Source organism: Cavia porcellus, unplaced genomic scaffold (genome assembly GCF_034190915.1).
Source record: "Cavia porcellus strain 051 isolate PalLab524CR breed Dunkin Hartley unplaced genomic scaffold, mCavPor4.1 scaffold_5, whole genome shotgun sequence".
NCBI classification, from domain to species: Eukaryota; Metazoa; Chordata; class Mammalia; order Rodentia; family Caviidae; genus Cavia; species Cavia porcellus.
The window spans coordinates 29,725,610-29,748,301 of NW_026947488.1; the positions used below are offsets into that span (position 1 = coordinate 29,725,610).

Consider the following 22,692-nt stretch of genomic DNA (forward strand, 5'->3'; position numbering starts at 1 on the left):
TCTCTCTTTCCCTCGCATACATCCTTCTTCCTTTCTGTTACTCCAAGCCTTCTACCTCCTTTAATCTCCTTGCCAAGTGAGACTGTCCATTCTGATCCCTGATCTCAAAGATTCCTATGGAGCACAGCAACATTCTGTTAGCATGAAACATGCTCACTCTATTATTTAATGTAATGTTAGAGTTCATCAGAGACCAACTCAAGCAGACAGGACATTCCTTAGAAGGAGACCCTGGTAGCTGATAGAATTGCCTGGAAGTCTAGACAATCAGTCTTGAAAGTACCAAGAAAAGTGGGCAGTAGAGAGAACCTGCTAAGATTCTATCACAAACATCGCTACCCTAGTACTACCTACCACCATCTCACCTGGAGTTTTGTCATTGCTGCTGCTACCCATGAGTATTTTCCCAAGCTTCCCCAGGGTTTGGATTCAGGTCTTTAAGGTTCAAGGCTTTTGTTGGATCATCCAGGTGGCTAAACCTGCAATACACATTAGTCTGTTAACTCAGGAGGTGGCCCACGAGAGTTTGTCTTTAGTGCTTTCTGTAGTGGAATGTCAGGTCTCCTTTTCACCAAGACCCAAGAAGAAAGAGAAAATCTCAGATGGAAAGAGTTTCAGAGGCTGACTGTCCAAAGATACAAGTGATGCCATTAGGGAGTATTTCCCTGGAACTTTGCCTTATCTGCAAATGTTCTCCTCCCATTTTGACCTTTCTGATTGTCAGAGGCGCAACTAGGGTGAAGGGAAGGAAGTGCCTAGGCGAGGACACATACATAGACATTCACTCTCAGGCTCATTCAGATGTTCCCTTCACCGTCTCACCTCATCTTAGATTTGACCATGATGAGTGCATTTTTCCGCACCTCTGCTTAGCATTTTTGCAGTGTCTGACTTCATGACTGACTATTATCTCCATAAAGGCAGAGACAGTGGTTGATGTGTTTATTGTATCCATAACTGAATCTGGCACTCATTGGGTATTCAATCAATGAATTGAATAATTGATGGATTTAGTGAGATATATGTTTGACTTACAATAGTCAGTAAATATGGTCTCAAAGAAAATTCTTTCTTTTAGGAATATATTCATATTAGAATAATATATGTGTTTGATATTCAATAGCCACAGAGTTTCATTAAAATATACACTAAAATTAAAGGACAAGACACTTAACAGGGGTGGGTGGTGGTCACATTCATCTCTGAGATAGTTAGGCCAATGCTTCCACTGTGAAATGGAACAGATTGAGAGACATGCTTTCATGAGTCATGAATGGAGCACATTCTTTCCTTGTTTTTTTGTCTTAGAAGCAAGACTACTGTGTACAAACAAGAGCAGCAGGTACATTTACACAATACCTTAAAGAACATGGAAGAATGTAATGTAGCAATTATTTGAGAGTAATTTTACTTAAGTAGGTATCAGAAAAAAAAGTGAGAAGATATTTTTTTTTGCCCTAGTTTTTGGAAGAAAAGCCAAGACTTTGTGTTCTGAATCCTAGCATTCCTTCTCTGCAGGGAAATTGAAAACGTGTGTGTGTGTGTGTGTGTGTGTGTGTGTGTGCGCGTGCATGTGCAATTTCTCTAAAGACAACTCCTGCCTAGGGGCTGGGCATGACTGGGCACAGGAGGTTACTTAGGAGTAGGGTTAAGATATTTTGCTTCAAGGGCAAGAGACAGGAATGTTGTTGCATGGTGGTGGGGGCTGGATCTCTTTGGAATGGGAAAGGACATGGGGGTTTGGTCCCAAGGGTATTTGATAAAGAACACGAGGAGCAGGTATTTGGATGGGGGTTGTTGTGTGGAAGACAGCTAATTTGGAGCAAGAAGCAGCCAAGGCCTGTGGCTGGTGGAGACATTCAGGGGAAGAGCAATTCTTCAGCTGCCCAGAGCCGCCCAAGGAAGAGCAACTGTGGCATTTGTCAAGCGTATTCTAATCATGAGGACCAAAGAAAATAAAGCATTACGAGTGGGGACCATGTCCATGCTGTTTTCTTAGGAACACGAGGTCCCAAATGGATGAAGCAGAAGAGGGAATGAAACATCAACCTTGAGCAAATGGTGTCATGGAATTGGAATGAAAAGAAATGACTAAAAACAGCATTTCCTGAAGCACTGAGTGTGGTGGTGACTCTTAATATTTCTCCTACTATTTTAAAGGATTGTAGATGAAATCCTCCCGGTTAGCATATTTCTTCTATGCATCCCTGCTTGGAAAGGATACAGTTGGGAATGTGCTTGTGTGGAAGATTTGTCCAGAATCCAGCTCCTCTGCAATATACTTACCCAACCTTCATGCAATCTTGGTCTTTGTATATATTTCCCCCAAACCACAGGCTCTACTTGGAAGGTGAGAGATGGCATGAATGCACAGAAGTGAAAGATGTCCTTCAGAGGATGTAATTTTACAGTTCTCACTTATTTTGCTTTCTGATATTTTTATTAATCTACTAGGTTGATGGAGGAAGGCAAAAGTTCTGGCCTGCGCAGAAGCCTCCCTGGGAACTTGATAACCAGTGCGTAGTTCCCTACACTTCCTGCTGTGGGATTCAGACTGCAGGATGTGGGTGGTATCTTAAGAACTTAAAAATGCAACTGTACAATTTGGGGCGGTGGGTGGTGCCTGGTCTTCAGAACTGGTAAGGCCAGGCTGTACCTGAGTGGGAGAGTTAAGAAGTCTGGAGCCACAATAGCATAGATCTTGAGGTTCGTGGGGAGAATGATCATGAAAGGATGAGACAATGAAGAGATGAATGGGGTCAGGTGGAGCTCCGCCTCTCTTGATGGGAGGAAAGGAACTGCTCCCTCACTGTAAGGTATTTATTTATACATTTAACAACTTAATATCACATGACACCCCATTGCCCGGTAACATGCATGTATGGGCATGATGTTTTGGTGCTTGGAGTCACTTGTTTCTACAGTTCACCCTAGGTGGTCTTTGGTTTTGAACCTGGTTGGCCAGCTTCCACAGATGTGGTCAATTTCTAACTTCAATGGCTCCAAACACTTCCCACTTTTCTGTTTTGTTGTAGCAAAGAATGAGTGATCATTTGAAGCTGGAGGAGCCATGTTTGAAGAACTCTGTTGGGAGATCTTTTTTATTCTTGCACTCTTTCCCTTTTGAGTAACCAGTTAGGTTAAAGATTTCCTGTCCAAGGATTTTAAGTCTCAGCATTTAGCAATCAAAACCCTGTATAGTCCAATTAATCCATAATAGTAGTCAGATATCTGTGTAGCCAGAAATTGTCAGAAGGTGTTAGTGATGTGAGTTTCTTTTATAGCTAACATTTACTATGACATTGTTTACACCTCTTGTAGTTATATTTTTCGGCAGGATGTTCAAGACCAAGTTAAGGTGAGACCTGTATTAATTATAATCAGTTTCTTACTATCTATCAAGGTCAGTTCAAGTCTCGTCAGGAATATCTTGGGACCATTCATAGAACATTTTAGCTCTTCTGTCTGTGTCAGCCATCTGAATGAGTCACAACCATTGCTTGAACAAGTTGCTTTCTGTGAAAACTTGGGAGATTTTTTTTCTCCTGGTAACTCTCCTTAGGCTTGCTACACACTGATGATCACATTTCTCTGTGGTCTCATAATCTTGATCAGAAGACAAGGACTCATTGAGTACAGGATGATGTAGCAGAGGTTCTATTATGTACTAGGTCCTCATTGACCTCGGAGGGCTAGGGCCAAAATATTGGCTAACCTCTAAGCCCATCTGTCTTTAAGTTTTGGTCTCTAAATCTCAGTTGTTGAACATCTAGAAGTAAATATTGATAAGAGTACAGTATAGAACAGGCAGTAAGTTTAACATTATTATTGTATCTAAATATCAAACACTTTGGAACATAAAATGAAACCATTATTAATTGATTAATTAATTAATTTTTATTTTAAAGAGAATAAAACCAAGGTTAATAAAACAGAATAAAGCCAATCAAAACAAACCAGTGTAAGTGATACAGGACTTCAAAACATTATGAAATCAACAATAGTTACCATAATGCCTTTTGTTGTCTTTGAAATAGCTGCAGATACCTTCGGACATAGTAAAAATCAAACAGAATAGAATAGAATAGAAATAATAAAAACAAAACAATGAATACAATAAAGGACTTCAAAACAAGCCAATAGTAAATCCAAAATTGCTGCCATAATATATCTTGCTAGTTTTGAAATAGCTGCTCGTGCCATCGGATTTAACATAATCAAACACAACAAAGGAGAATAAAACCCAACACAATAGAACAATGAAAATGATATAGGACTTCAAAACAAGACAATAGGGAATCAACAATGGTACAACCCTCAGAAGGTGATCCTCCTCGATGCAACACTGCGCACTGCTATCCTCTGAACCTATGATCAGACCACTGGCGCTAGACCTGCAAGGTCAGGAAAACACCAAAGGACCACAGCCATCTAATTGCATTTCACCTCCATAACTGTCATCACAGCCTGTGTTTCTCCAGATCAGCCGGGCACTTATGTGTGAGGGGAGGGTTTGGCACCTCTTGTTTTCCAGCCTCACCCTGGAAGGGGTTTGGATGTGGCTGTCCCATCTGGCGGTGGCCTGGGCATGGCTCTGGTTCCCAGACTGGGTTTACTTGCTGATATGGCTTTGTTCTCTCTCCCTGAAGTTCACAAATGTCACTGACTCATGGGGGAAGACTGGGGTCTGCAGTCCAGCAGTGACCCGTGCATGGCACTGGTTCCCAGTGGTGCTTGCTTTTTTTTTTTTTTTTTTTTGAGATGGGGTCTCGCTTTGCAGTTCAGGCTGGCCTTGAGTTCACTTTGTAGCCCAGGCTGGTCTCAAACTCACAAGGATCCTCCCACCTCAGCCTCCCAAGTGCTGGGATTACAGGTGTGAGCCACCACACCCGGCTGGGGCTTGCTTTCTGGTGTGGTCTTGTTCTCTCTTCCTGCAGTCTGTGAACGGCCTATTTTTTTTTTTTTTAATTTTGAAAAGCAAAACAGAAAACAGGTAGAAATGATACAGAATTTTAAAAAAATAGTAGAAAATCAACACTAGTTCATATATTGCATATGGTTATCTTCAGGTTACAAGATCTAGGCATAAGGAACAATTATTTTTTACTGAACATTGATGCATAAACATTTGAATCGCTATAGAATGTTAACAATCAGTTACATATTTTACACAGAAAAATAGAAAGCAAACTCATACATGTTGTAGCACAACAATCATAATGATATTTTGTCATGAAATTTCATTTGGTCATAAAATACCCCCTTCTAGTCAGTTGTCCCTATCTAATACATAAGAAAGTTTTATCCTACTTGTTTACCTTTAATGGGATGTACATCTGATAAGTTTTTGTTAAAGGCAGAAGTCTGAATCTGAAACAAAATTTTGTCATCACAAACAAACCCTGTATTACATTTTGGAAGACCTGTACATGTGGAGACATGAATAAATTAATATGCCATGAGGTTAATGACAATCATTTATTATAGCCATATGAAAACCTTTGTATGAAAATCTTTAAATCAAAAACATTGTTGTCTAGAAAATTAATCTTTGGCAATGACCAATATAAACATATCACAATAATATATTTAATAACAATTATTGGAGTGTCTCTCATAAGGCTCTGGAGATCATTGGGACCTCTCATTAATGAACATGAACTGGTTAATGTTACCAAGAAGTCATTTTTTCGTTTTTTTTTTTTCATGCAGGGTTTCAATATATAGTTCAGAATAGCCTTGAACTCACTTTGTAGCCCAGGATAGCTTTAAACTTGCAGTGATCCTCTTGTCTCAGCCTCCTCAGTGCTGGGATCATAGGTGTGTGCCATTAAGTCTGGCTTCCACTGTTTTTTTATTTATCAATTGAAGTCCTGTCTAATAATCTTGTCTTACCCTAAGAGATTTTTGTTTAAGTAACTTACTAATTTTTTGATGATTTATGAAGATGCAGTCACAACATTTAACACATTATTTTTTAACAAGTTGTAATAACAAAAATACACATTTCATGTACACAACCAATTTTAGCATCATTTTACTAGCTGAGAACTCAGGTGGATGGGTGCTTTTTAAATCTGTAACCAAAATTAAATTTTGAAATGATTTAAAAATGTAAAAGAAAAGAGAAAAATATTGAGCTCAAATAAAAAGAGAACAGCTGTTTATGGCTGTGACAAACAGATGAAGAAACAAGGGTACAGATTGTCAGTGTCTCTGAGAACTCTCTAAGCTTACACCCCACGTTTTAGGGGCTGGAACACCCGTTCACCTCCAGCACCTCATGCACTCAGGACTCTTTTTAGGCACTCTATGCCCTTAGGGCACTCCTGTTGGTGTGCTTTTGGGTCTGTATGTGTGAATGATCACTAGCTCATCCAATTCCCAACAACAGCTTAACAGACTGGACAAACAGACAAACACATAGACAGGCTGACTGACAAACATCTTACAACATCAGAGTCCACTCAAGTAAATTTTTTAAACCATATTGAATTATGTTAACTTCACACAATTGTAGAACTTATAACTATAAATAGATTAGTCAGATTTTGTTGTAGGACAATAGCAGAGATCTCTTGTAAAAAGAATCTGGAAAGGTCAAAATCTTATCTATAATTAATTTGTATTTTATCTTAAGAATACTATTGACTTTTGTGTCCCCTTATTTCATGTCACTTTTAGTTTGGTCATCTCTGTATACTGTTGTCACCTATTACACATTTGGCTTTGGTTTTTTGTTACCATCTTTTGGGTATTCTGGGAATCCTGGGTCAACTAAGATTGATTTTAGCCACATTCTTTTCTATGGGTTGTGGCATTGTGTCTGAGGCATCACTCTTATAGGACTGAGCATCAGCTTTTCAAGAGGTGAAATCAACTTCTTCTCTGGGTTTGGGTTCATGATATTGCCACACAACATGCTCTGGTACCTGGAGAGGCCATTCAGCAATTCCTGGAAAGACACAAGCATAGTCTTGACCTCAAATTAGCACTGGGTACTTTCATTGTTCAATATAAAGATCTTTCCAAAGGACTCTTTTGAGCTTTTATTTGATTGCATTATTTTTCTGCTGTAGTACTTTCATCTTTATTAGAATTTAAAAGATGAATAGTATATACATCCAAGTGAAATGTACTATGAGTTATAAATTTTTAGGTAGAATTTCCCTTTTTGTGACATACTTAACAACTTTTAGATCTTGAGGATTATTAGGATTTTCTGTGTAAAAGTGTAGAGAAAAAACACCTGTATTCTGTATCAGGCATACAGGCTCTAGCTTGTCATTTGTCACTCCCAGCTTGGGCTGGCTGGTGGGCAAGCAGGCTGCAGGGCTTAGCTTGACAGTGGGCAGTGCTGAAAGGAAGAGATGTCCACGAAGTCCCAAGCCACCATGGGTGGTGCGAGCTTGGAGCTGACTGTAGGTGCTGGGCACACCAGCTGTTGCTCTCAGTCTGGTCACTGGAGGTCCCACTGCTGCTGAGGGTCTGAGTGCAGGCCATGCTGATGTCACATAAACTTTCAATGCATGAAGCACAGGTGCAGTTGGTGGTGGGGAGAGCCATTTAAAGGCTCAGCAGGTTCCAGCAGAGTTCATGCCTGAAAACACCTACTCCACAGTGCAGATCCCACCTCACTAAGCCAGGCTGGGCCAGACTGCCCCAGGGAAGCTCTCTGTGCCTTACATTACTTTCTGCATTTTCAAAAGCCAGCTGTTCTGGTGAAAGGTAACGAGCATGGGAGTGGGGGAGAAGCAGCCAGCCCACTTCCTGTGAGTACACTGGCTGCCATCAGGACTCTCCTGTGGGTAGCCAGTGTGAGCCAGGAGACTAGCTAGCCATGCCTTGGAGAAACCATGAGGGTCTGGAATAACCAGCCCCACACCCCCCTGCCTCCTGGGGAACCTGGGTTAGGAGAAACTTAGGTGCCGCACCCAACTCCCTATACTGTGGCCAATGTGGTAGCCAATGTGCAAAGCACCTGGGACCCTGCAACCTGCTTATCTGTTGGAGCACAGGAAAATGTCAAGACAAAGGAACAAAAGATGATTTCTGGCCTCCAGCCCACACATAGCAAGCTCAGGAGATATGGACATGGAAAAAAGGAGAAGTTACACACCTCAAATTTCTGGGATGAAGTAAAGAAACTACTTCATGAGGCTATATTAAAAAAATCAGATCAGAAACAATATCTCAGGTAAAAGAAGAACTGATGAACATAACAAAAGTGTTGCTGAGCGTATCTAAAGATGACATACATACAAAACAAAGAGAAGCATAGGAGAATGCAGGAAACCTTGAATGAACAATATAGAGAAGAATTGGAATGCATGAAACAAACTCAAAGAGACATCCAGGAAATTAAAAACCCCATCAAAAGCTGGCAAAATCACTTGAAAGAAACTGAAGATAGACTTTCAGACCTTGAAGACAGGATCACATCTAGCAATTGTGAAAGGAAAGATCACTGAAAACTAAAGAGGAACCAGGAAATAACAATCCAATGACTGTAAGTCAACACAAAGAAAATAATTTAAGAATGATAGATGTCAGTGAAAAAGCAGGAGTCAACACAAATGACATAGAGACTATTTACAGAAGTAATAACAGAGAAGCATGGGAAAAGGATCTGGCATACAGATAAGTGAGGCATATAGAACTCCAGCTAGCCATAATCAAAGTAAATATACACCCAGACATATAATAATCAAGATCCCAGAAATTCAGCCCAAGAACAGAATTTAAAAGGCTGTGAGGGAAAAGAAACAGATCACCTATAAAGGAAAACCCATGACAGACTTCTCAACACAAACCGTCAACCCAAAAAGAACTTAGAGTGAAATGTTTCAAGTCCTGAAAGAAAACAACTCCAACCCAGAGTGATGGACCCTGCAAAACTGTCTTTCAGAATTAATGGAGAAATAAGACACTTCTATGACAAAGAACAACCTAAGGAATTCATGACCACCAAACCAAGCCTACAAAGAATACTAAGGATATTCTGGAGACAAATAAGAATGACCACTGTCCCAGTAGCAACTAAAGCAACTAAAGTCACTGAGCAGGGCAGACAATTCAGTAGAAGGGAGAATTAGGGAGCCAGTGGCAGGAAAAAAGTGTGGCAGAGATGAATCAGTGCATGTTGGCCATAACCGTTAATGTGGATGGCTTCAATTCATCAATAAAAGAAACACAGGCAGAGTAGATCAAGCAACAAGATCCATCAATATGTGGTATAGAAAAAACACATTAACTTGAAAGGAAATTCACAGATTGAAAGTCAAAGGAGAGAAACCAATGTTTCATGTGACAGGGAATCAGAAAAAAGCAGGAGTAGATTGCCCATCAACTGCAGAACTGATAAGAAAGATATAGCGTTTTTATACAATGGAAATCTACTCAGTTATAAAGGAGGATAATCATGAAGCTCTCATAGTAAAAGGATGCAACTTGTGACCATGCTCTTGGGTGACATGGTTCAGACTTACCTAGGTAAATGTCAGGTTGTCTTCTTAGAAAAAAACTGAAGGAGATACTGTGATCCAAAATGCACAATAGATATTGTGAAAGTGAAAGGAGAGGAAACATCTAAAAAGGAAAGAGATAGCCATTGTTAATTCCCTGTAACTTTGTTTTAAAGTCCTGTATTATTTTCATTGGTTTTATTCTTTTTTGTTTGGTTTGATTTTATTATATCTGACGACATGGGTAGCCATTTTGAAGATAACAAGAGGCATTATGGCAGCCATTGTCCATTTCCTATTATCTTGTTTTGAAGCTCTGTATCATTTTCACTGTTTTTTTAAAATTTGCTGTATTGTTTTACTCTCTTAAAAATAAATGTTTTTTTAAAAGCCAGCTGTTGAACTATTAACTAGCTAGCTTTTTTTTTAACACAATTTTTTATCAGCTTTCAATAAAAGTGCTGCAAAATCCTGAAATGGTTCTTCCAGACTCTGTTGAATAGAAGTCAAATCTAGGGATGCCTCCATCCATTGCAGGAAGTTCCCTCCAACCACTAGTGGCTAGGATTCTAAATTGATCATAAATTTGCAACTCAAAAGCAAGTTGATTTCAGGGGATAGCAAAGGCACATTCTACATTTAACATATCTTTTGTAATGGCTATGTTTTGAACAGCACAGATTCATGTACAATTCAAAAAAATTTCCTTTCAACAACAAATAATCCCTCAGACTGAAACATGTTTTAGCTATTCCCTTCCAATCATTTGAGGCCATAATCTGTTTTAGGAGCTTCACAAAACCAAAGCAAAGGGGCTGCTGGGCCATGTTGTACTCTAAGGAAAATAGCTTCATTATATTTGTGTTATAACAAATCACCTGTAACATGGCCATACTGTATATATGTTTTCCTTCTCCCTCTGGGTGACCTAATTGATATGTTAATCAATGCTCTCCTCTGTAAAGAAGTGCAAAATCTTACCTAATTGATATGTTAACCATTGTTGCCCTCTACAAATAACAGATGTGGTGCTAAAATAAGGTAACAAAAGGTTGTTAATTACTGTTAGACTTCTCTATTCTCTGCTGAAAAAAAAAGATATTTGCTTAATCTAAACTTGCTTGTTTGCAGGGAAACTTGCTTGTTAGCACAACCCTTACCTGATCTTGCTCTCCTCCCACCCCAAAAATGTAATCTTGCCGTATTTCTGTTCTGTAATGCACCCCCTCTTGTTCTGTATGTGCCGAAAGGATTAAGTTTCAAATCCTTGTAAAAACTTAAGTTTCAGCTTCTTGTAACTTTTGACCCCTTCTCACATGTTAGTGCTAACAAGTTGTCCCCAAATAATTAACTTTCTACTTTCTTCTCCGAATGTTATTGCAGATGTGCTATTCTGAGATAACGCTTATCTGCAGACTGGGACTAACATGAAAGGCACCAAAGGCTCCCGATATTATTAGAACTAAGTGGACAGCTTTACAGTTTCCAGACTTGAGTCAACAGCTTATCAGCTCTGTAGGGTTTTTTTTGTTTTGTTTTTTTTCTCCCTCTCCTGCTTTTAAAATCCCTTTCTTCAGTCTCTGGGGCGTGCAGTCTCCAAATTGGCTACCGGAGGCTGTGTCACCAGGCCTGGCCTAAAATAAAGCCTTTGCTCCCCAAATTTTAATTTCTTGCTTCCTTGGGTTTTATTCCAGGGTCCGAGCTATCACAGGCCACAGGTGGTGGTGGCCTGCCTCAATTTCTCTAAGAACTCTAAAGGTACTGCTTCATGAAGATGTACAACCTGTGCCCAGACTATTGCAGACTGCAGTTCAGCCACATGATAGACATGCGGAAAACCCTCCATACTTTCCCCTGCCCATCTGGCTTCTTTGAGTGCTATTTGTGAGAGACAGGGGGTGGTGGGGGAGAGAAGAGAGAGAGAGAGAGGAGAGATAAGGCAGAAGTTCCAATTTGTGGCTCAGCAAAATTTTTCTGAGCCAAAAAGGTGACAGTTGCTGCTTGTGGCTCAGTTAAAGTTATTGGATGTTATAAAATGGAATTTCTAGCAAAGCTCAGCTCCAGCAGAAAGGAGTCATCCTGTATCACACTTTTCTTATCTACTTGAGCAAGGCTAGAGTCTTAAACTCTGTCAGGGTTTCTGTTGCTCTTCCATCTTTTTCCTGCTCGGGGCTTGATTTTAAAATAGTGCCCAGAGCCAATTTCTTTGTGGCTGTCTCATCAAGCTTACAACCATTAAGATACTTCCTAATCCAAACCCACAAAAGAAAGGTAAATACAGAATCAAGCATATAACAGACACTTTTATATATACCTGAGAGGTTCTTGCCCCAGTATAAATTACTGTGCAGTTATGGCAGTGGTCTTACGTGTCAGAAGGCCAAAGCGGGAACATCATCACTTCCTCCTCCTCCCTCAGCTCTAATTGCAGCTCCCTTTCCTGTTTATGTGCAAAGAAAATTCCAATCAGATCCTCACACATCATCAGTGTCCACCCTCTGTACCACTTCCAATCCGAGGTCATGTAACCCTCTGCCTCTCTGTATCTGGTCAAAGGAGACCGCCCACCTGCCACGGGGTGTGTGCTCCTTTCCACGTCCTCGATAAACCCATTCTTTTCCTTTTTTTTTTTTAACCTTTCACTTCTCTATTGCACTAGAAAACTAACAATATCTATATACATCTGTGGTTCTTTATAATTTGCTTTCCTCATGTCTAACAACTGATAAAATCAATACTCCTTCCTTTGTGGTTGTCGTTTGTGTTTCTCACGAAGCCTCTCATAACTGTGGCCCTTAGAGAATCTGCCTTTTTCAGTGCCCCAAGCTTGACACCTGATGGGAACAATATAAATACACTGCAGAGATGAATACTGGCCTTTGCTAGCGCACTTCTCCCTCTCGTTGTACACACGTGAGAAGGCTTCTCGCACCCTCTAGTCTCTTACCCCACATATGATGGCATATGATGTTAAGGCATCATATGCCATGACCGGCACAGCTCTTGAGGGTCTTGGGGAGAAGGACCGTGACAGGATGAGGAAATAAAGAAAAGATGAAAGCTGGGTTCAGGTGGAAACCTTTCTCTCTGGATGGGAGGAAAGGAACTTCCCCCTTTTGTAGGGGTATTTATACATCTAGCAACTTAATATCACATGATACCCCATTGCCTAGTAATATACAGGTTTGGCAACCTAAGGGCTTGATATTTTGGTGTTTGGAGACACTTGCTTCCGCTGCTCGCCCCAGGCAGTCTTTGCTCTTGGACTCTGCTGCCCAGCTCCTGCAGGTGTGGTCAATTCCCAGCTTCTAGAGTTCCTAACAGTCTGGGACTACAACTTGTCCTAAATTAAAGGGGCTATGTAGACTTCGTGGTTTGTTTTTGGTCCCTGTCTTGCCAGGCTGAGCATGAGCTTGGTCCCCTCCAGCTCTCCAGTCCTGTTCACAGAACTGTGCTATGATGACTTCTCTAGATTGTGAATCTTTTCTCCAGGCCCAAGCCCCCAGCCTGCAGAGGAGCTGAGACAGCAGGGCCAAGCCAGTTCAAGGCTCCCACAACCTCCTCCCACACACCAGCACTGAGAAACTGATGTAAGGATTAGCCTCTCACTCCCTTCCAGGTGCTCAGCTAAACACTCAGCTAGTTGTGATTGAACAGTGACTGCAAATAGGCACCAAGGGTATTTGGGGAGGGATGGGATGTTTTAAAACTTACACTACAGTGATGGCGGTGCAACTCTAAATTTACTAAAATTATGAAATTTATATGGTGGTACAGTCTAAATGTACCAAAAATCATGGAATTTGTACTTAATGAGAAGTTTGATAAATCTGTTATAAATTATACTTTGATAAATCTATTAAAAAAGGAGGTCACAAATTTCTCTGATCTTATGTTCACCTTTTAAATTCTTCAAAGTGAGACTCCCTAGAGGCTTCTCACCTCCTCACCTGGCTGGACCCGGCTTCCCAGGAGAAGACAGTCATCACAAGAAGCCTCCTGTTTGGGGACCAGTCAGGCCTGGGTTCACACCCACGATTACACCATGTATTACTTGGGCAAGATGTTCGCCCTCCTGAGTTTTGTTTTCTTAGTGCAGTGCTACGAGATTGGAATGAGACAGCACAATGAGCACCTGTCCGCAAGACTAGTAGAGTCAGTGTCCCTTAGCTTCTGTGCAGCTCAGCGGGGAGGGTTTTTCCGGAGGGCTCCAGTGCCCTATGATATCTTTCTTCTCTCACTTCCTTTGTGCTTATGCATTGTCTCTCAGCCTCTGTGCAGTCCTTGTCATTTCACTGAGATATGAAACAGCCTTTACTAATCCTCCCTGCCTCGCCTCTGCCCTGGGAATTATCTTCAACATGGGCTTTAGGTCCTCGATACATGTTCTAGGTCACACTCCTGTTAAAATACCTTACAACTTGCTAATGCTGATACCGTGGATCCCGAGCCCTGACATGGCCCGACAACCACGCAAGGTAAACGGGTCTTTCGGCTTCACTCCCCCTCTGTCTTAAGTCTTGTAGTCACAGCTGCTTACTAACCATTTATTTTCTGGACTTCTATGACAATTTTATTCCTGTTTTCTGTTCTTTGCTCCACCGGGGAATCCCTTGAACAGTTAGTTCCCTTTTTCCAGTGGAGTTTCAGTTTTGTCCTGTATGAATTAGGGTTTTATGATTTCTTATCAGAATTGTTTGGGGGGTAATAATGATTCATATGATCATTACAATAGTAACAAGAATCAAAAGCAAGAGTAATGATTCAGTACCTGCTACGTGTCAGGTAGATTCTTAAGCAATTTATAGAATTTATCCCAATTATTTAAATTAGACGGTGTTATTAGTTGTATTTTATCATTGGAAGCTCATTCAGTTTAAGGCAATAAGCATCAGGGGCAACACCCCAACCTAAATCTGTGTGAAATCAAGATCTGTTCTCCAAGTCTGGCATGGAGTGGTGTTTAGTGAGTTTTTGCCTTTCTTTCTTCATCTTTCATAGTCTCTTGTTTAAGTTCTGACAGAGGGTATGGCTCCTATCTTGCTTCTCCAGAAGCATGGCTGGAATGGCTCTCTCTCTCTCTCTCTCTCTCTTCTCTCTCTCTCTCAGGTGCTGATGAAAAGAACCTAGGGCTTTGTGCATGCTAGGCAAGTGTTCTACTGAGCTACATCCCTGGCCCCAACGACTCTCTTGGATATTAACTGGGGTTTCTTGAGAAATACATCAATTTCTTCCAAGGGCAATGACTCCATGACCTAATTACCTTGCACTAGGCCCATTCAAAGGTTCCATCACCTTGCATCATGTCCACACTAGGGACCAAGTTTTCAATACAATACACATGGGGAGGATGCATATCCGTATCCAACCCATAGTCCAAGGCAAATTTCTGATATTACATGAAGAAATAAAGGCTAAATATAAATCTATAAAGATCACAAAACCACCTATGATCTGGAGTGGCTGCAGGTGGGAGCGCCGCCACCTAGCATGCCCAGCCAAAGCCTCTCCAAGGTGGGCATTTGAGATGAGGTGGAGTGAGTGGTAGGAGATGTCTGTGCAAAAGTGAGAAGGAAGAACTTTATAAGGAAACTGTCGTGGTTGATGGACTGTGTCAACTTGAGACAGTTAGAAGCTTAACAAATGGGTTTAGCAACTCTACACCCAAGGATGTAGAAGGCCCACGCTAGGGTGGCTCATCACCTTGAGGTATAAAAGGGAAGGAGGAAGGATGAAGGTATTGCATTCTTGGAGAAGCTCCAGTCTTCACCTTTGGGTTGGACGTCGTCTCCTGGCTTCCAGTGTAGAATCTTCAGCTTTCCGGCATAGACTCTTCAGCCTTTCATCACAGAGCCTTCAGCCTTCTGTCGCAGACCCATCAGCCTGCTGGTGTGGACTTGTACAAGACACTAGGGTAAACTCCAGACCTTGGGTTGCATCCTTCGGCCTCCAGTGTGTAGACACCCTCTGCAGGCTTCCTCATCAGACTCTGTGGCTGACCATCATAAGCCAATCTTGTCATTTCTTACACATTTGTATAATCTTGTGTTATATCTGTTTTCTCTAATAAAACCCTGACTAATACAGAAACTAAAAACAAATGCTAACTCTGAAGTGGGAACAGGATTGGCAAGTTCAAGATTCAGAAAGATGTACAGGTGTATATCCTTATGTCAGAAAGCTGAGGATAACTAATTCTTTTTAAAAATTAAATGTTTCTTGACATACGTTTATGTGTTAATTAATCTTCTAATTCCTTTGAGGCTCTTGAAAGGTCAAATGGCTTTAGTTTCCCTGTTTCCTTATCAGGAGGGAGGCCTCCTCTTGCCAGGGTGCTGGCCAATTTCCCACACGGCCATCCTGTGCTGAAACATCTGCTACACATTGTCCCTTAGCCTGACCTTGTACAAATTCCTTCCTGTTCTAACTCACTGCCTCTGGCCTGCTAATAAAAGGAGGCTCATCCTCACTGGAGAGAACTGTATTTCTAAGCCTCGCTGCTCAGCTGCCACCTCCTCCCAGGTCCTGTGAGCCATGAAGCTTCTTTTCCTGTTTCTTGCCATTCTTCTGGCCACGGAACCAGTGATGCCAGGTAACACGGGATCTCTCAGGGCTCTGGGATCCTGGCCTCTACCTTCTCTCTGCCCTCTCACTGGAGGCGGCATCCCAGTCTTTGCTCATTTTGTGCAACCTTCCCAGGGTTGTGCCACATTAACATTTCTCCCTGATTCCTTCTTTGCTGACTGGTGGGATGATGGAAGTTTGAAACATCTAACACTTAAGGGCAGGGATGGCATCCTGGTGGGTGCCTGAGAGAGCTTGTGGCTGAAGGATGGGGTGCAAGTTGGGGGTTTGTTTGAGATTAGACTGAAGGCTGGAGGTGAGTTGGAATAGGAGGGACCTTAAGGTTGCAATGACTGGAAACATGAGGTTGAGCTGGAGGTGAGGAGCCAGGATCCATTGATGGCATGGGGCAAGTTGGAGAGGGGATGGAATTTTGACTTGGGTGGAGCTAGTGCTGGGCATTAAATTTGGCATGAGTTCAAGCTGGGAGTTGGTGCCTACTGTGCTTTTCTTCACATGATTGTTGGGTGGCTGCTGGGAGTTGATTATATTTGAGCTTGGCTTGGAGTATCTGATGTTCAGGGGCCATTGGGTTGAGTAAGACTGGGAGTTGGCAGGGTTTTGAGCTTGCACTAGGTAAAGGCAGAATCAAGGAAGGCTGCAGACGGGGTTGTGGCTCGAGCTAAGGTTCTGTGACAGAGACAGTCTCTTCATAAGGAGTTGGGTCAGTTGTAATGTGAGTGAATCTCCTCCATTGACTAAATTACAGGCAGACACCATTCCAAGCTTCTTTATTTGCTGAGAACTTCAGTAGCATCCACACTGATTCTGAAGTAAGGAGGAAAAAGTTGGGGAATAAGATGATAGAAGAGTGGAAATCCTCTCCTGAAAAAGGCTTTCTGGAAAACATTGGAACCTCCAGTTGGAACAAATATCTTCTTGCTTTCCTCTTTCAATGTCTTTTCTTGGTTTTCTTGGGACCAGGTCCACCCTTACTTACTGAATCCTCTCTTCTCTCCCCTTTTCATCCCTACTCCCTTATTTCTCCCCATCTTCCTTTTGTCTCCCCACATGAGTGACTAACATCTGCTTAATGACTGCTCCTGTGCCTGAAATACAGCGTTGGAAGGATGGACACTGCTGGCTGGTGTGCAGAGATGCTGAGGACAGCGTCATATGCTGCTGGGATTGTAAATGACTCTTATTTAACGATCCAGCCAATAACAATTGATGGAGACCTTGGTTAGACCAACCCTATACAGTTCATGTGATTCAGGCCAAGAAAGAAAAACAGAAATCACAGATAAAAATGACTTTGTTCTAGGTTCTTTGTTTCTACATTTCGTTAATCTCACAAATGTGTTTCTTATGTCAGTCAATCATAAAGAATGACACCCAATATGGATTGAAGGTGAGAGATAGCAGGATAGGCCTACCTGGTAGTAAAGAGAGGTCATTAGAGCTGGACCCAGAGAAGCTTTGCTAAATTGTCCTAGCTGGCTTTGAATTTTTGACCCTCCTGCTCCAGCCTTATGAGTAGCTTGGGTTACAGGAGTGTACTATCATGCCCAGCTACTACAATTTTAGTTTTGAAGAGGTTCCTCATCTCCAGCCCCAAGACAGGGCTGAGTCAGGGGTACATTGAGGGAATTAATGTGGGAGGAGCTGTGAGATTTAAAAGCACATCAGGTGCACGGAAATTGGGAGAATCCTTGGGCTGGAGAACTGGTCCATCTTGTGGTGAATGGGCATGGGGTGGACAGGGATGAGGTGGAGTGCTGAGTGAAGCTTGTCTCAGGTTTCCTGGAAGGTGGGCTCAAATACTTTCTCATTCTGCCTGTAGCCCCAGGGTCAGAAAGTTCCCAGGCGCTAAAAAAGATAAAGGATGTACATTTTCTCATTTACATATTAATATATGAATTAGTTCATTATTCATTTTTTAAAATCTTGTGTGTATTAATTTATTCATTCATTCATCTCTGGTCTGCCACAGACTGCATAAACTAGCAGACTGTATAAAACTCTCAGAATCTGAGCTTCTCCATCTGGAAAACTAGAAAATAGTATTAGCTGCCTCAATGTATAGTTAAGAATGAAATGAAGTAATGCACAATGTACTATACATAGAAAGCCCTTGATACATGTTAACTGATGCGACTGTTCAATGATCTATTCAGATATTCACTGAACATGTACTACATGCTTTCTGACTGTGCTAGACTCTGGGGGGACAGAAGCTTATCTAGTTTAACAGACAACTTAGCCTTGGAGAAGACTAACTCATGGGGAACATTTCAAAATCCTGCCTGGAAATCTAGAGGACCTGAGTGTCTTCCCAGGCTTTACTATCCCAGACTTTGTTCTTAGGGCCTTATTTGTCCCAAACAGTCCTTTTTAGGGACCTGGGTGCTCAATAAAGCACTGTGCATGGTACTGAGATAAGCAGAAGCCCAGTGCTATCCAGGAAAATATTTTGCTTTCAATTCAACATTTCTTTTTTAGACCGTAGAAAGAGAGACCCCTCTCCTGATCCTGGTCCTATTCCAGGGCTCCTCTAGCTAAGCCCCTTCCTGTAAAGGCAGGAGTTATTGGAAGAAGAGGGACACATCTCTTGCCCCAAGCCTGTGACTGCTGTCCTCACTCTCTGGAGTGTGGTGTACCTGTCCAAAGGGCTCCATGCCTGCTTCCATGAGCCCATCCCAAAGTCTTCCCCTGGAAGGTGTGTCTGGCTAGGTGTTCACCCCTAGGCAGCAGAAGTGCCACGGACACCCCTATATGCAGGGAGCCTGGGCAGGGCTCTGATGTCCAGGCTGGAGTGTCTGCACCTATCATCTATGTCTGCAGCTGTGGAGTTTGGGATGCCGGGGGTAGGGGTTGGGCCCATTGCCCCCATGCTGCCTGGTTTCTGCATGAAGTCTGAGAAATCCAATAATTACAAATTCTAATCTTATTCCTCCGGTTAGTACAAAGGATGATCTCACAGGAGGGAATAGGATATATTTTATTTATTTCCTTCATTAACTTGAGTCATAGCATTTAAGAATTCTGACATACGATATGAGTCTCTATTTGCATTCCCGCCCTAGATTTCCATCTCATCTTTGTAGGTTATCTCTCTTTTCCCAACTGAGTTCCGCCTGGCTTCACAAATTGTCACTTTTAAGATGTTATGTATCACAATATCATGTAGTTATTTGAGCCTTTGTTTTCTTTCCACCAATCCTCCAAACAAGAGCATATTAAATGGAAACTTTTAGGGGTTCAGGCAAGATCTTATTTATAGTTGTATGCTTGGTTTAAGCCCAACCTCTGTATAAATGCTAATACTTTGAGTATTTCTTGATTGATTGATAGATGAATGATGGGCTTGTGAGTGCCAGCATGAATGAATTTGGTGTGGGTACACCAGGTTCCAGAAATGAGGGTGGCATCCTCTGGGTTTGAGGGAACAGAAGACTTCTGCAGAGAAGGGTGCAGAGGAGTACGTGGATCCCTCTCAAGTTCTTGGGTCTTTTTGTTCCTCAGTTAGCTTGCTCTTGAAGCACACAGGCTTCATAAAAACGGAAGGTGGTCTAGGGATGGCCCAGAGCTCCCCAAAGCTTGGGACCTGGCATTGACACCTTCACAAACAGCAGCTCAGCCTCCACCAACTCATTCACTGGCATCCACATTTCCTCATTTGGCTAATACCACTTATTAAGAACCTTCTCTGGTCTTTGGCAACAACATCCGGGATCCCTTCTGTCTCTCTTAGAAACTTCCTTTCTCTCAATGAATACATTCTGCTCTTAAAAAAAATAGAACCTCCTCTGTGCCTAACACATGAGTAACAACCTCTGGGATGAAGAAGGGGCTTTGGTCTCCCCTTTGAGCCACAAGAAATCTTCAGATGATGCTTGCCCATGTGCTTGAATATTAGGGGGTTTGAAATTTTAAAAATTCCCTCAAATTACTCCTTTGGCAGAAAAGGCACCACCCCCAACATTCCTTCATTCTTCAGAGCCCTCAGTGCTCAGAGGATCTCTGTTTTCCAATTTCACAGATGCAGAAATCGAGATTTAAGGAAGGAAAGGTGACCCACACTCCTAGTTAGACACAGTGCTGGGACAAAAATGGTTCTCTTCTGACTTTGAAGATCAGGCTGAGAACACTGAAGATGGCGTTAAGTAGGTGTGGGTAAGACAGAGAGCAGTGGCACTGAGTGACACGGAGTCACAGGTGGGTGAGTGTGAGAGGAAAAGCCCTGGTGAAAGTCTTGGGGGTTAGTTTGGGCATCTGTGGATCCCCTGCTGGGGCCCGAGTGCCTTTCCCCACCTTCTTCAGTCCGGCTTCGCTGTCCCGAAGGTCCCGTGCTCCCCACCTTCCTCCCAGTGCAGACTGGCTCTTTTCCTCCAGGATGATGGGAAGGGAGCTCATCTCTAGAGGATGCCATGAAAAGGGATGCGGCTTTGGCCTTTACTTTTTAAAGGCTTCCTTGGCTCTCTCTATTCCTCCTGGTGGACTAGGGGATGTCAGGGATGGAGAGAGGGAGGATGCTTGTCTGTGGAGAGGGCCGACATGGCAGGTACAGAAGCGTTTTGGAAGAATGCCTCTTAAAGCTGAAGACCCAGGTCCGGGGCCTGGGCCTGCTGCTATAGCTGAAGCCCTGTTCAGCCTCTGCTTTGCACACCAGCACCCAGAATCTAAACCACATGTGATGCTTAATATTCATTTTCTCTTCTTGCCCAAACCTCAAAAGGATAAATATATTTGCTTAGGCAACACAAGCTCTCAGACAAAAACAATGGGCGGCACCGTTTTTATTTATGCAAGGACCTCGTGTGTGTGTGTGTGTGTGTGTGTGTGTGTGTGTGTGTGTACACATTTGATTTTGTGTTAAACCCAGTTGAATACAGACGACCCTTCTGTGCTAAATGCCAAGTTTAAGACCTGACAACACTGGGGCTGGCAATCAATCATGGAGTGAGTGAGAGGACTTGGAATGGCATGTTTAAAAGCTTGGGCTCAACAAAGAAGGCAAGTGAGATTCCAGCTGTCATCACCCAAGGAGGCACTGATTTCTCCCTGAAACAGAGTCCTACTACGTAGACAGGCAGCATGGCAGAAACAAACCGAAGGGATTTGTGATTGTAATTCCTCAGATCTTGAGATTCCCTCCTGGTCTGTCTTCTTGTGTTCACCTTACAGAGTCTTCTTTCATTGGTTTTATGTACAATGCCTAGCGTTCTAATCTCTACTTAGAAGGACAAGTACAGAAAAGGGCATTTACTCTATTTTTGTGGAAGTGGAGATTACCTTCAGGTTTGCCAGGCTCCCCAACCTCTACCCCTCTCACTTGCTAAGTGGAAACTAATTAGTATTATTGTTACTTTTTTCTGGCCAGGAAAATCTCTTCGCTGCATGGCCACCATTGGAACCTGTAGACACTCTTGCAAAAAGAATGAGCACCCCTACTATCACTGCAGAGATTATCAAACATGCTGCCTCCCGTCCTTCATGAGGATAAGCATTACTGGCACAGATGAAAATAATGAATGGTCTGACGGAAACTACTGGCCCCAAGCACCTTGAAGGGGGCCATCACAATCCTCAAACTTTCTGGGAACACAGACCTGCTGTTAGCCCTCCCTCATTAAAATTCGTGCACCTGCCACCCTGTTCTGTCTTTTATTTACTGGAAACCACAGTGAGAGATTGAGTTCTGCATGGCGAGATATCTCTGCTATAGCTTGTGGCAGAGCTCTGGGGTGATGGTCAAGGGGACTAGATCAGCCAGAGAAGATGGGGACGTGGTTGGTGGGGGGAAAGCAGTGGACACAAATGAGGAAAAGTGGATGGGGGTGGGCAGGGCCATTTAGGACCACAGGGAGGGACTAGGACAAGAAGGAGGGATGTGTGGGGCCGTCAGGAGAGACCTTGTAGACAAATTTGGCTTAGCTCTGAGCAGAACTTCCTAAGCAACACAACTGTTATCGAGTGAAGTAAGTTGCCTCAGCAAAGCTTCACGTTGTAGGTTGGGATTCTATTTTGTGATTAGTGTAAGAGAAGCTTGAATATTACTTGCTGTTGTTGTTCATGATCGTTAAGATCTTTTCATTCTTGAAAATCTAGAAGTTTACTCCTGCAAGTACAATCATCACCAGATTTTAACCTAAAATTCGGATTTTGTTTTTGTATCTTACTTCTTCCTAATATCTTATTTCTTTCCTTTTCTTTAGTTGAAATTTTATCAAAAGGAGAACATTTCCCCTGGCCATGATCTTTCTCTGCTCCTCTGCCTCTTCAGTTCAGTATAATTTGCTTTTTCTCTGATTATTCTAAAGAACTGGCTCTAATCCAAGTGAGCAGTGGACCACCTTTTAGAGAGTTCTGGGATGTTGTCTGCTTGTATCTCGCTCTGTCTCTGGACAGCATTTCCACCATAGCTTATTCTTTCCTTGAAAACCTTAACTGCCTTGGGTTCTGTGGCTTCCTTCATCGTTTCCCTAACTTTTAGGCTTCTCTTCCTCCTTTACCTATGGGGCATCTTGCATTGTCCTCTTGCAGTCCTGGGAATTAAAAATCCTCTATATTCCCAGTGAAAAGCTGCTAGTTTAACAGTTATGATAACAAGCGGGAAAAAAAGCCTCTAAAACATTTTGTTTTGCTGATCAATGACAACTTT

General features: G+C 42.3%; 1 protein-coding gene across 1 annotated transcript; it reads left to right on the top strand.

Annotated features, from left to right (window-relative positions):
* The first annotated feature begins 15,871 nt into the window (after positions 1-15,871).
* LOC100735126 (beta-defensin 119) lies at positions 15,872-21,674 on the top strand. Its single transcript, XM_003476337.3, has 2 exons — positions 15,872-16,056; positions 21,412-21,674. Exons 1-2 carry the CDS (start codon positions 15,999-16,001, stop codon positions 21,597-21,599), a joined length of 246 nt encoding a protein of 81 aa, XP_003476385.1. The 5' UTR covers positions 15,872-15,998; the 3' UTR covers positions 21,600-21,674.
* Positions 21,675-22,692: the final 1,018 nt, after the last annotated feature.

Excerpts from the sequence above, each read along its gene's own strand:
- LOC100735126 (XM_003476337.3), top strand. The coding sequence starts at position 15,999 with ATGAAGCTTCTTTTCCTGTTTCTTGCCATTCTTCTGGCCACGGAACCA. Across the intron at positions 16,057-21,411 it reads CACGGAACCAGTGATGCCAG|GAAAATCTCTTCGCTGCATG; the intron begins GTAACACGGGAT and ends TTTTCTGGCCAG.